Source organism: Symsagittifera roscoffensis, chromosome 7 (assembly GCF_963678635.1).
Source record: "Symsagittifera roscoffensis chromosome 7, txSymRosc1.1, whole genome shotgun sequence".
Lineage (NCBI taxonomy): Eukaryota > Metazoa > Xenacoelomorpha > Acoela > Convolutidae > Symsagittifera > Symsagittifera roscoffensis.
In genome coordinates this window covers 37,481,259-37,493,726 of record NC_087068.1, presented here as the reverse complement: position 1 = coordinate 37,493,726, position 12,468 = coordinate 37,481,259, and the positions used below count along the sequence as shown (strand labels likewise).

The 12,468-nt window shown below is 35.2% G+C and overlaps 2 protein-coding genes across 3 annotated transcripts in view; both read right to left on the bottom strand.

The window, feature by feature from the left end:
* Positions 1 to 12,468, bottom strand: part of LOC134850964 (ataxin-3-like) — a 197,501-nt gene that overhangs the window by 15,331 nt on the left and 169,702 nt on the right. The gene's annotated exons all lie outside the window — the stretch shown is intronic.
* Positions 1 to 12,468, bottom strand: part of LOC134850960 (uncharacterized) — a 35,891-nt gene that overhangs the window by 5,503 nt on the left and 17,920 nt on the right. The window contains exons 6-10 of one of the 2 annotated variants that reach the window (XM_063866793.1): positions 6,839 to 7,023; positions 1,455 to 1,634; positions 1,198 to 1,376; positions 743 to 763; positions 62 to 215 (exon numbers count right to left, since the gene is read on the bottom strand). In XM_063866793.1, coding sequence (XP_063722863.1) covers positions 62 to 215; positions 743 to 763; positions 1,198 to 1,376; positions 1,455 to 1,634; positions 6,839 to 7,023 — 719 coding nt within the window. The remainder of the gene's footprint in view (positions 1 to 61; positions 216 to 742; positions 764 to 1,197; positions 1,377 to 1,454; positions 1,635 to 6,838; positions 7,024 to 12,468) is intronic. The other variant, XM_063866794.1, reaches the window with a different exon arrangement.

Below are 12,468 nucleotides of genomic sequence, written 5' to 3'. Positions count from 1 at the left end.
AGTGTTCTGTTAACTAATGAAAAATCGCAAGGCTTCTAGACCAATCGGGGGTTCTACACACCTTAGCACCCTGCAGGGGACGGCGTCGTCATTGACTGCATTGAGACCCTGTTCATAGAGCAACAAGTGTGAGGAGGCCACTTCGTTTGTCGGACTCCCAATCGCAGACAAAAAGGGACCCGAGAGGGGACTCGCGATGGCATAGGTGTTGAACCCTGGAAAGACAATCCTCTCAAAAGAACCTACTCAATTAGAATTAGATCATAAGAATCATTTTGGTACATCATTGATATACTACAATGAACGAAGGAGGCAAAAAAGCCTATATTTCAAAAGAGATGATTAAATAAAACAAAGTTAAATAAAACCCATTTTAAGTGAAAAACTGATGTTTATCCCCGTGAAATTCGAATGACTTCCTCGCTACGCCAGGTGACACTTTCGAAGCTACTGAATACTTAAATTTATCCTTTAATTTGATTTTAGTGTTTTTTGTTTATTGATAATTGCAGTTTTTCACAATCGCAAGCGTAAAAAAATATTGACAACTTAGCGCAAAACATTTCGAAGTAAATCTTCGACCATTTCATTGTTAGAGAAATGTTATTGATAAGCAATAGATGTGGTCAATACAGAGTGTCCCTTTTCTTTCCCGTAACGCCAAATAAGGGTTAATGTTATATATACTCTGGAAAATACTTCCCATCGCCACAAACAGTCAACATACAATCTCCCAACTTACACTCATTGTCATCGTCGAAATCTGAAAGTTCACCAACAATCTTCTAAGCAATTAATTTCCTTAAACTCCTCCGCTTAAGTAGAAAAAAATTTAATACCCGATACTTGGAACCCGATTTGATTGCTCATTCGCTTACGTTCTTCGGGAACCACAACTTGATTAAATATCCCTCTTACAGATTTGTTTTGGAATGATGTTTCACTCGACAAAATTAAATTCCTGATAAATTAAAACAAGTATAAACGGAAATGACACGTCTGATTCAATTGATTTTGGCTTCATGTATACAACATAGGATCAATAAGAAAATAACTTTTTCGACACACTATTTATTAGCCGCTTCAATCTGGAGATATATTTTGTGTATCTTAAGCCCTTTTGATTAAAAAAAGTGTCTCCCTGTCAGAGACATGACTTTGCCCTGTCCCCAAAATGACTGGGACTGAGTGACTAACCAGCTGAGTGGTAGGATGAGAGTGTTGTATTAGTGGATGGATCTGTGTAGTTCGTGGTCACACTGTTCCTCAGTTCAGCTGATGGGCCCATTTGGCCACTAGCAGCAGCCATTCCCATCCCCATTGTCACGTGACCATTCTGATGTGACACAGAGTGCTGCTGTTGACCAGAAGAAAGCCTATAACATAGTCAATACTTTCACATCTTTGAATAAAAAATTTGGTTTAAGTTTTTTGAATGATCACTCATAGCTGACCTGCGTGACGTGTTGTTCGATTGTGAAGACACCAAATACTGGTCATCTACCACCGAATATGAAGCACCAGTTGATCTGTGAGACTGCGATTGATGAACGGGGAAGGGGTTTGGCGAGCTTGTAGTTCCATTTGCTTTGTGACTCGACTCGTCATGTCCACCGAAAGATCCCATAGAAGACCTTAACACATGCACATTGTATAATCTCTAAGCTTACTGTACTTGTTTATATTTTTTTATTTACAATTCAATGTTTCATCTATTCTCTCTTCGGTTTCAGTTTAGCAGTTTCTAAGTCCTGGCAGCTTTTTTCGAAGTTTCTTATTATTGTACTCACTTCTTGTGTGTATTATGTCAAAAAATTTGAGTCAAACAGGCTACAATTGCTTGGTTTTCATTTTTGTTCTCTGTTGCGACTCCCAACTTCTAATGGGAAGAAAATCGGATTATTACTAGGAACTGTTATCCGGATTCCCAAGTGTCCCCGTGTCAAAAAAAATGGTTTGTGAGTTAATCCGTTAACTTATTTTAGTTTATCGCATAGAATAGACATGCCATTCATATAATATGAACGATGCCTATTGCTTTCAAATCGAATAGCTTATTTACGAAATATGTTACAAGAAACAAATACATGTAGGCATATGCATTTATTATCCATCATGGCGCATTATCTTTTATCTTTATGAGCACACTTGTTTCAACTTCGAGCGAAAAGATGCTACTTTTTGAATACAGTAATTTTAAAAGACAATTCAGCCGATTTCAAAGAAGGACCTATCGGTCAAAAAATCAAGACATTATTTAGCACAAAATTCTTTCAGAAAATTTAAAACTTAGCGTATCAAATTGATCGAAACAACACGTGTCTGAACTAATTTGATATGTGGGTCTAAGCAATGTTTGCCTCTATGCAAAAAACTATGTGCACCTTACACTTTTGACATGTAAAATAAAAGATGAAACCTTCAGCGTTTGCGACATATAAAACAGTATTTTCAAGTAAACTAAATGAAAGCAACACAAAACTATCTTATTTACTTATTTTGAAGCCAATTAAATTTCAGATTCCAATAGACTGTACCAAAACCGAAATGTTTATGCAACTTGATTGGTCAGGGTTCTTGACTTTTTGCACCTAATCCTTATCTCTCTAATCCTTAGTTTGAATCTCCCCAATGTTATACCATTCTACACGATTGCCACCTGGATTAGAAACGTTACTCATTGTTCAATATTCACTGTTGCCATTGGAGTCAAACAAGTTGAACAAGAAAAAAAAAGAAAAAAGAAAAGGGATCTGATTGATTGACGATACGATAATTTATATAAAAAATGTCTGTATGGCTGTCCCACTCAAACCCCCAAAGCAGCCTAATACGCTTGCACATATTCATTAAATTGGAAAAACTTCTGGACTCTTGTTCGGATAAATTAAATAGTTTCAAAGCTTATAACAAAGAAAAAGTCCTCTGGTTGTTTAACTTAACTGACTTTTTGGTCAACTGCATTACCATTGAACTACCATTTGCTAGCATAGATATAGTTAGCAGCAATCAAGAGAGGTGAGACGGAACATATATTAAAAAGTCAATCGAAAGATGAATTGGAAAAAAATCATAACATCGTATTGATCACCACATTTATTTAACTTTCTTAATTGAGGAGATACGATTGTTTCAATTCGAATAAAAAGGAACATTTATTAAGTATAGTATTTCTTCTAATGAAAAACGAACCTGCCTTCTCAGTATAGGAGTGCACGACAGATACAGTAGAACAGCGGCCTTTTTGATACAATAAAACGAAAAACTTCGAGCTATATCACTTCTACGATATCCTTGAACTGTGAAAATAATTCTATTTAATCTCTGATCGAGATTTTAACCTGATGAGCCGACGTGTTGAACAAAAAAATATAGGCTGAGCTATGAACACAGGAACTACGATAGGTTCAATTTAAATATTTCGTCCTCCTGTAAATCTCCGATTCCCCTGTGAGCCCCAAAGAAGTGAATCGAATAGAGATTGAGCTTCCCTATTGGTATCTTCCCTAGCTTGAGAGTCAAGTCACAATGAAAAAAACTGCGAGACGATTCTAATGCCAACTTTGCGAGACTGCCATTTTCAGAGCCGAACCCATAATGTTGAGAACTTGCAATTGCTCGTGAAAAGTAGACAGAACATCTGCGCTCGTCTGAGAAGGTGGCCGCCAAAAACAGACAAATTTTTCCATGAAAAAAAACATATAGGCGGTCAAGAAAGACATCAGATAAAAAATTGACCGCCCTTATGTATTAACCATATCGTTATGCCGATACCCTTACAATGCTTCGCGCAGAAAGAGTGCATCCGTCTATCAGTTAAATGCGAAATTAGGTTTGGAAAATCAAGGTTTAAACAAATTAATTGAAAAAAAAATCAACCACAAAGAAGTTACAATTCAATTTTGCGAGTACACTTTGCGTTTAACAGGCCTAGTCTTTTTTTGAATTCGTCCCTTTTAAGTGGGAGAAACATCTACTAGCACTGGTATAGATATCGAAAAAAAACTAGCCTCATTAGATGGCAAGGATATTTGAAAATTGTATATCAATCGGTTATTTAGACGAAAAGTATTATTATTTTGGGCATATCTATCTGCGGAATCCGTAGAAAATGCAGATGATACAAGTTGCTTACAAGCGAAAAAGCAGCCAACACAGAAAATGATATCAGCCAATTCAATCTGAATGATAGATATGTTAATCTGTTATAGAATTCTTCACTTTAACACGTGGGATAAACATTTGCTTATATGGTTACAAATATCGAGAAAACAACAAGGAAAAAGTCTCATTAAAGTACATAGTAGTTTTGAGAATTTCAATCGATTGGTTATTTGGACGAAGAGTTTATGATTCTATTGTGCATTTTCATCTGCGAAATCCATCTAAAATGCAGGCTAAAACAATTGCTAACAAAGTGAAAGAAGCAGAAAACACAGAAAATGCTACCCGTCAAATCGTATTCAGTGCTCAAGTCGAGCTTCCTGTTCACGCCACAAATCGATCCCCACTTGCTCTACATTTGATGATATCACATCAACAGAATAAGGCAGCAGGCCTTAGAATCGATGCCAAAGTCGAAAACCTTAGTAAGTATCGAAGATCTCTCTAAGGTTTAATTTCTGGTGATAATTTTATTTATTTACCACTCCGGCATATCATTAGAGTTTTTGAGCTCGCAACTTTGCCGGTTTTTGATCTCCTTTTTCACTCGGATGTTTTCCATTGTGATAGAACAAAAGTTTTCCAGAAAGTTTACATATTCACCGTACAATTGAACATAATTTACAGAGAGGCGAAGCTGGGCTTCGCAAACCCTTGCGAGAACACGACCAAAAAGCAGCTCTATGAAATTAAATAAGAAAAAATAGAAATAAGCCTCTAATTAGCAAAAACTCGGTTACGAATAGGATAAGAATCTCCGACCAACTGCAATCAAGAGGTTCTGAGTCTCACGCAGAATCCCCTCAGCTACTCAAGCTTAACAACCGAAAAAGACTAGTCACCAATACATATGCTAACGAATTGCCAATGCGATTCAGCACCAAAAACAAACAGACCCAATTTTGCAATTAAAAATTTGGAATATAACAAACTGAAGGCATCCACACTAACTTTGCATGCAACAAATCGCAAAGCATAAAGCCACATTATATTGAGTAAGAAAATGTCTGAAATCGAGTTTTTATTATTGTGATGTTTAAAACAAATAGCTTTTTTCTGTTCATTTGATGAAATAAAAATGCATCAACTGTGTTAGTTTATTACCATTCGAATGTCAAAGCACATGCTATCAAAAAGCTGTAGAGGTGCCCCACCATCAGTGGGGTGAAGCATTATAAAAGTGCCGCACCAATATTTGCGACTTAGGTTGGAAAATAAGAAGGATCGTACGAATACACTAGCTTCGCAAGTGTAAATACCACTTGTCTGTGGCTTATTTCCAGCACAAACTCAAATAACGTTCGAAACCTTCTTTAGCTGCTTAGATCATTTTGACCTCAAAATTTTTATTGAAAAGGAAGCCGCTGGACAAACTGTCATTAAAAAGAAAAAACATTCTGCTGAAATCAAATTTCGCTAGGTCATTATTAAGAAGCAGTACCACCTAATGTACAGAAAAAAAAACAGCATCAAAGAAGTAATCAAACTAATATCATTTCACCTCAAAGTGAAAACAAAAAACTCTTAGTGGCACCGATGATACAGTGCTGATTTAAATTAACCGGACAAAAAAATTCGAATTTTCAAACGCATTTTTCTCAAATTGGGTTAAGATTAGACAAAAAATGGGGAGAAAAAAAGTTGCATAGAATTTCACCAGAATTAATATGGTGCAATTTTTTTGTCCAACATTCTCAACCAAAATTTTAACCCTTTTGGGTCATTTTAACTTTTTCAATTAATCAAAAATTACGCGGAAACTACTTTGTAGTTTCAGCGTAATTACGCAGCCCAATAAAGTTCCAGAAAGGATGAATCTCCAAAAATTTGAGTAAATTGTTTAAGAAATGTTTTTAAGCGAAGATTTTGGGTTTTATATAGTGAAAAATCACATTTCTTGACTATCACGCTAAAATATTTTCTCTTATATAGGTTTTGGAGATTTAACCCTTCTAGAACGTTGTTGGGCTTCTTGTGATATATATTTCTCATCAATTAACAAAGTAGTTTCAGCGTAATTTTTGATTAATTGAAAAAGCCTAAATGACCCATTTTTGGGGTAAAATTCTGGTTGAGAATTACGGAGAAGAATTGCACCATAATTTTTTTGATGAAATTCTAAGCAACTTTTGTTCTCGTCACTTTTTGACTAATCTCAACCCAATTTGAGAAAAACGCGTTTGAGATTTAAAAATTTATTCGTTTTGTCCGGTTAATTTAAATCAGCACTGTATTTTTATCAACACAGAGTCGATGCAGAATTCGCACTACTTGCGATATAACTTAAGAATAAACCGTTAGGTGGCTGAAACAAAAAACAAGACGAAAGCCCATGTCTTCGAAAAAAAATAATGAAAACAGTATCAACCAAAATTTATACACGTTTATTTCGAATGAATTTCAATTTTAGGTAAACTGTCGACAAACACAATAACCAGTAACGAATTATTATTATTAGCACAATACTAATCAACGCTAAAGAAGCAGTCAAAATAATATGGGTAGACGACCGTTATGCTGGAAATCCCCCCCCCCCCCGCAGTGACCTATAATATCTTTTTTAAGCTTTAAACGACGTAAGATGTGGGAATAAAACCGATAAGAGAGATAAGCGTAACCATTTAAACTGAAGAAAAGAATTTGTTTTAGTATAACCAAATTAGCATATTCTCACTTGTTAGCAGTCGTGGTCCGTGTCATTTTTGTGTTTGTGGCTGATGTGGATGGTCCTCCATTCATGAAGGGTATTTTGCTGATGAGGCTGTTGGGTAATCTGCTGAAAGTGTTGGAGGCACTCGCTGTACTTTGCTGACCTCTGTCTGCGTTCTCTGCATCCGAGCCAAACGGGGACGTCGGGAACTGCAAATGGTCAAAACGAATAACTGTGTTTCCCATTGCCACAACGTGTTTAGGAACCGTCTGTAGCTTTCGCGAATAAACTTTATTAAAACACTTAATTCATAAGTTTCGGATTAATTATCTTCAATAATATATTACAGCAAAAATCAAACACGTCTTTTTAACTTGATTCTAAAAATCAACGCGAAATATAATCACTGTAAGTAGGATAAATTTAAATGAATATTCAAATGAATTCGAAATAATGAGTTTGTAAGCTCATCTTCATTGTGTAAATCTAATTCACGCCGGCTGAACAAATAAAGCGCTCTCATTTTCCGGAGGGTAAAATTATAACTAACTGATGTTATCTTTCAATTTGACCATCGACGATTAAAAACCGAAATCAATTTGCTGCAGTTTTTAGGAAAAGATAGAAAAACTAAAGAAACATCTCCAATTTTAAAGAAACATCTCCACATCAGGTCATAAAAAGAAAACAGGAAAAAAGTGACAATTACTGCGAGAACTGCAATTTGCAAATTGGAGTAGTAAAATATATCCCTTCTTTCAGTAGTTTTTCAGCATCTTCAAATTGGTTGGCAGTTAACCCTTGCGAATAAGAAGAACAAAATTAAATATAACAATTTCGTTATGCTTGTGCGATGCAGGAAGCAGCGTAAACTGACTACTTTTTCGGAGATGGTTGAACAGTAACAGTACGGTAGAGGTTTGTAGTTGCATTTGTGGGGGATTTTGGCGTAATTAAAATTAGAGGTAGAAATTATTCTCAGAGTGGTGGGTTTATTGTTACCACGGAACAGAAAAGCTCTTCAGAGCCAGCCAACAAAATCAGGTCATCCAGCGAGATTATTGCAAAAATGCTAAAATTGCACAAAATGTCTTACGTCGCGCACAATTTTTTCAACTCAATTTATATCTCTCTTTCTCCCAATCCGTTGCTACGTTAAATCCTATCTCTCATCTCAGTTTACGAAGAATACACATCACACACATCAGATGGACACGACACAACGGGCAGTGCTTGCTCCAGTCATAGCAATTAGGGAAATTAAAAACAAACATCGTACAACAGCCTCATACCTGGTCCGAAAATATTATGAAAAACAAATCCGCATGCTAAATATAGATTTATTTGATGATTTTATCAAAACTTGGTAGTAAAAACAACTTGGTCTTTTTTGAGCTTTATTGAGGATTTCAAACTACATTGTTAATAAATAGATATTGAAATCTAGTTTTGAGATTTAAAAAAAAAACAGCCAAACATCAAAAAATAGAAGCAATTTCTGTTCGAGAATATGAAACATATTTTAGAAAAAGGAAGAGAGAAAATTAATGCGCTTTAGGTTGTATTCCATCTGCTTTTCTACCGTTCTGCTTGAAATCAAACAATGGCTGAAAACTGTACGACTGTATATGCAGCAGCAATAGTATAGCTCCTTCATCGGGGCAAATAGAAGGCACGTTATGCCACAATTAGTGCCGCGTATGTGGAGACACAACGCTTACTTCGCCTGCTTAATCCTCGCAGGGCTGAATGAGAATTACCATGTTTAATCTCATGAATACTGAAAAACAATTGCGTTTTGTACGTAAAGCAGAAGGCACAATCTCATATAGACAACAATCCTCTGTCGCAAATAACATCAGATTAAAAATTGGTCTTAATCAGAGATGACATTTATTTATAATCAGAAATTTGAGGATGCAATTTTCAAACTCAGCATCCGATCACTGAACAATTAATGTTATTTTGGGAGCATATCATCAAAAAAAAAACATTAAAAGCTCTACTTCACTTCCTACTCCATTCTGCCTAGTACACACTGAGAAACTCCAATAACCCCTCCTCTTGAAATTCAATTACCAATCCTAAATCCGATAGTCTCAAGACACAAAAAAGGGGATAAAAATGAAAGAACAAGAAATCGAAGCTGGAAGAGCTTGGTAATATGAACCAATTTTGAATCAAAGAAGCAGCTCAAGGGGAATTTGAAAGCGAACATAAAATACTTGAGCGTGGGCTTTGATGGTAAGTGTGGGAGGAAATCAAATAAAAGTGGTACACTTATTGAATCAAATTGACGAAGGCCGATTGGCAGAAAAATTATAAACCACTAAAACAAAAAAAATAAATTCAACTGAAATTGAAAAAACGAATAAATTGAAATATGAATCAATTCCATTTTTCTGCTATCAGATTTTAAATATTTAAAATTCAATTCAAACTTTACGGCTTGAATCAAGTTTCACTTATTAATATCTTATGATGAAACCTTCTTTTCTTTTTCGTTTTCCAAATTCCAGACTAGCAGAGCGTATAAGGCTGCAGAATGGAATGAAGCGTAACATTTTTTGAACGAGACTCTCAACAAAGCGTTTCGACAAGACAAAATTCTGTTTTAAAAAATGGCGCACGCAAATGCCGTGATGATGCTATATGAACTGACTATTTCTGCATTTCCATGATACTCAAGTTGGTTAAGAAAATGATCTACAATTAAAAACACACTTCGTAAAATAAAGATGTCAAACTGAATACATAAAAAGCATAAAATATAGGGAAAACAATGCAGGCAAAAACTGCCTAACTTAGAATTCGACTGTCGTCTAGAATTTCGGCACCCTCCATCAAACAACCTTACGTGTTTTCAGGGGCGGATCTAAGATTTTCTCGAAGGTGGGGGGCGGATTTTCAAAAAAAAATTTCGAAAATTTTGACCTTTTTTTGGGTCAACCAAATTAATTTTCCGAGCTTTCTTAAAGCACTATAAAGACTGTAGATAGACCAATATTTCTGCGCCACAGGCAAATTAAAAAAAAAACAGGTAAAAAAGCCATTTTAGGGCACTTTCTGGACATTTTGCCAAAAAAATCGCGTTTTTTGGCGGGCGCTCCCCCTTAAAGTTAGAATATATTGGCTCCGAAGGCGCCTCTAGAAAAATTTAAGGGTCGGTCGGCCAAAAATGCGTATTTTAGCATTCGAACAAATAGGAATTGAAAACTAATTCTTCAGGAACTTTAATAGTTTTAAGGATTGAATCAATATACAGGTATAAATCTTACAAAAACTTAAAATTTTTTGACCTTTGCGAACTCAAGATAAGCGTAGCGTTTGAGCCTGCAGATCAACGCATAATAATGAACAGAAAAGACTCTTAATTGTGCGCTTCGACTAGAAGACATTCGGTTCAAGGAGACTGGCAAGCCGGTCTCAATTAATCAATCAGCTTGGAAAATATTTTTTGTATTGAGCAATCAGCAAGCTATTCAAGTGGAACTTGAGTGATTCCATATAGTTAATCTGTTTGCATGTTTTTAACTTTATCGAGGCAAGCTATTCATGCAAGCTATGTAATTTTGAAATACTTCATGGTATTTCAGCTTGAACCAATTTTCAAATCTTTTCTGAGCAAATCTTTCAAGTGATTAAAATCTTTGTAATAGGTCATACCTTAAAGCGATTCGCAAAATTATTTTTCAAGCGATGAAACTTTTGAAATAATTCAAAATTATTTCATAGTGAACCGATTCGCATGAAGTTAAAGCTTTATCAGCAAGCAGTAAGCCTAAAACAAATTAGACGAGCGATGAAACAGAATTGTTAAGACTATACCAAGACTCGTTTCGCAAACATTAACGGATTTTTAGCAACCAATTAAAGCCAAGATCTTTGAATTTTTTAATGTTATCTCGTTGCGTGAATGCAAAAATTTTGAAACGCTGTATTGCGTGAATCGGCTTGCATTTTTTAGCACGCTACTCAAATGCTAAAACTTTGAAGTATGTCAGATTTTTCATAGAGCAAATCGGTTCAAAAAACCTTAAAATTAAACTCGAACTATTTCAAGTTATATCACATAGCTAAGCGGTTCACGAAAAGTCTTTCTATGCAAACTTATCAAGCGCTAGAACCTTGAAACAATTCGAGTTAATTCATAGAGAGAAAAGGGCAGCAAAAACATCGCATTTTCTAAGCATGCTATTGAAGCAATGAAACTATGAAATAAATCGAATTCCCGTAGAGCGAATCGGTTGGCAAAAAAATAAAGTTTTGAAGGCAAACCAATTAAGCGATGAAATTTTGAAATATTTCAAGCTATTTCAATATTTTAAATGAGCGAAGTAGTTGGAGAAACATTCAAGTTTTTCCAGCCAAGTAACCAAGTCAAGGAACTTTGCAATCTTCCATGTAATTTCAGAGAGAATCAGATCATCAAAAGTTTACGTTATTCGAAGCAAGCTTTTCAAGTGATGAAACTTTGAAAAACTTCAATTTCATAAAACGAATCGGTTAGCGATAAAACTGAAACTTTTTTGAAGCAAAGAAATTTTGAAATATGTCGAGCTACTTAAGAGAACAGATCGATTGACGGAAGTTTTCTCAAGCTTTCTAAGCAAGAGCTGTTCAAGCGATGAAACTTTGAAACCTTAGGACATTGAAGCCATGAAACTTCAAAATAAAGTTATTTCATGCAGCACATCGATTGGCGAAAAAAAGCGAACTATTGCTAAAAGAGCGCAAACTACCTAAAGCTGGCAAATGAAGTTGAAGAGCGCAAACTACTGTAAGCTGGGAGATGAATTTGAGTTTAAAAAAACAGAGCCAACTGACAGATGGAAAAGAGTAATGAACGCAAGAAAACAGAAAAAAATACACTGACTTTGTTGAACTTTCGAACTTCAAAAAAATTGATGTCCTTTAACCTCTTTGAATTGCTAGAAAGAGTTGGGTTAATGTTATCAAAAAAGCACCAATCATAAATCTTTCTAGCAATTCAAAGAGCCATTACCCAACTTGAGAAAATCGGATCACAAGGTAAAAACTTTGTTTCGCTGGAAAATCTGATAACTTATTGCCATTTTCGCAAATGGAGGTCGATCACGTTTTTCGTGACTTTTGCACTTTCACTGCTCGATAGTGGAGCTTGCATTCTTTTTAACAAAGGAAAGGAACTTAACTGAAAAAGAAATCAGAACCCAAACCGGAAAAACAATTTGAGCCTGAACAATTTTTCCTAAAAAAAAACTTAAAAAATCATCGCGACCTGTATAAGTGTCTGAACTACGTTCATCGACTCTTGCACTTTTCAACCCATTGGAAAAAAAATCCTGTTGATTCATTTCTCAATTACTCACTGAATTTTTTTTAGTAGATGACAACTAAATGAAATAAAACCGCAAGAATGAGATAAAAATTTATCAATAAATACGTGAAAAAAACGTAAGTAGGTTGTTCAAATTCAATGAAATCAAGTTGATCTGAAAATCAAAAAAGCTGACCAGTTTTTCTCGACCTTGAGACAATTTGATTTTGAAATCTGAAACACAGCTGACAGCGCTTTAATCTGATACCCTACTTGAACCCATATGAGCTTTTAATCTGATAGCATACTTGACCCCATACGAGCTTTCTTTTAGGTAGTCGAATCGTTTTGGAAA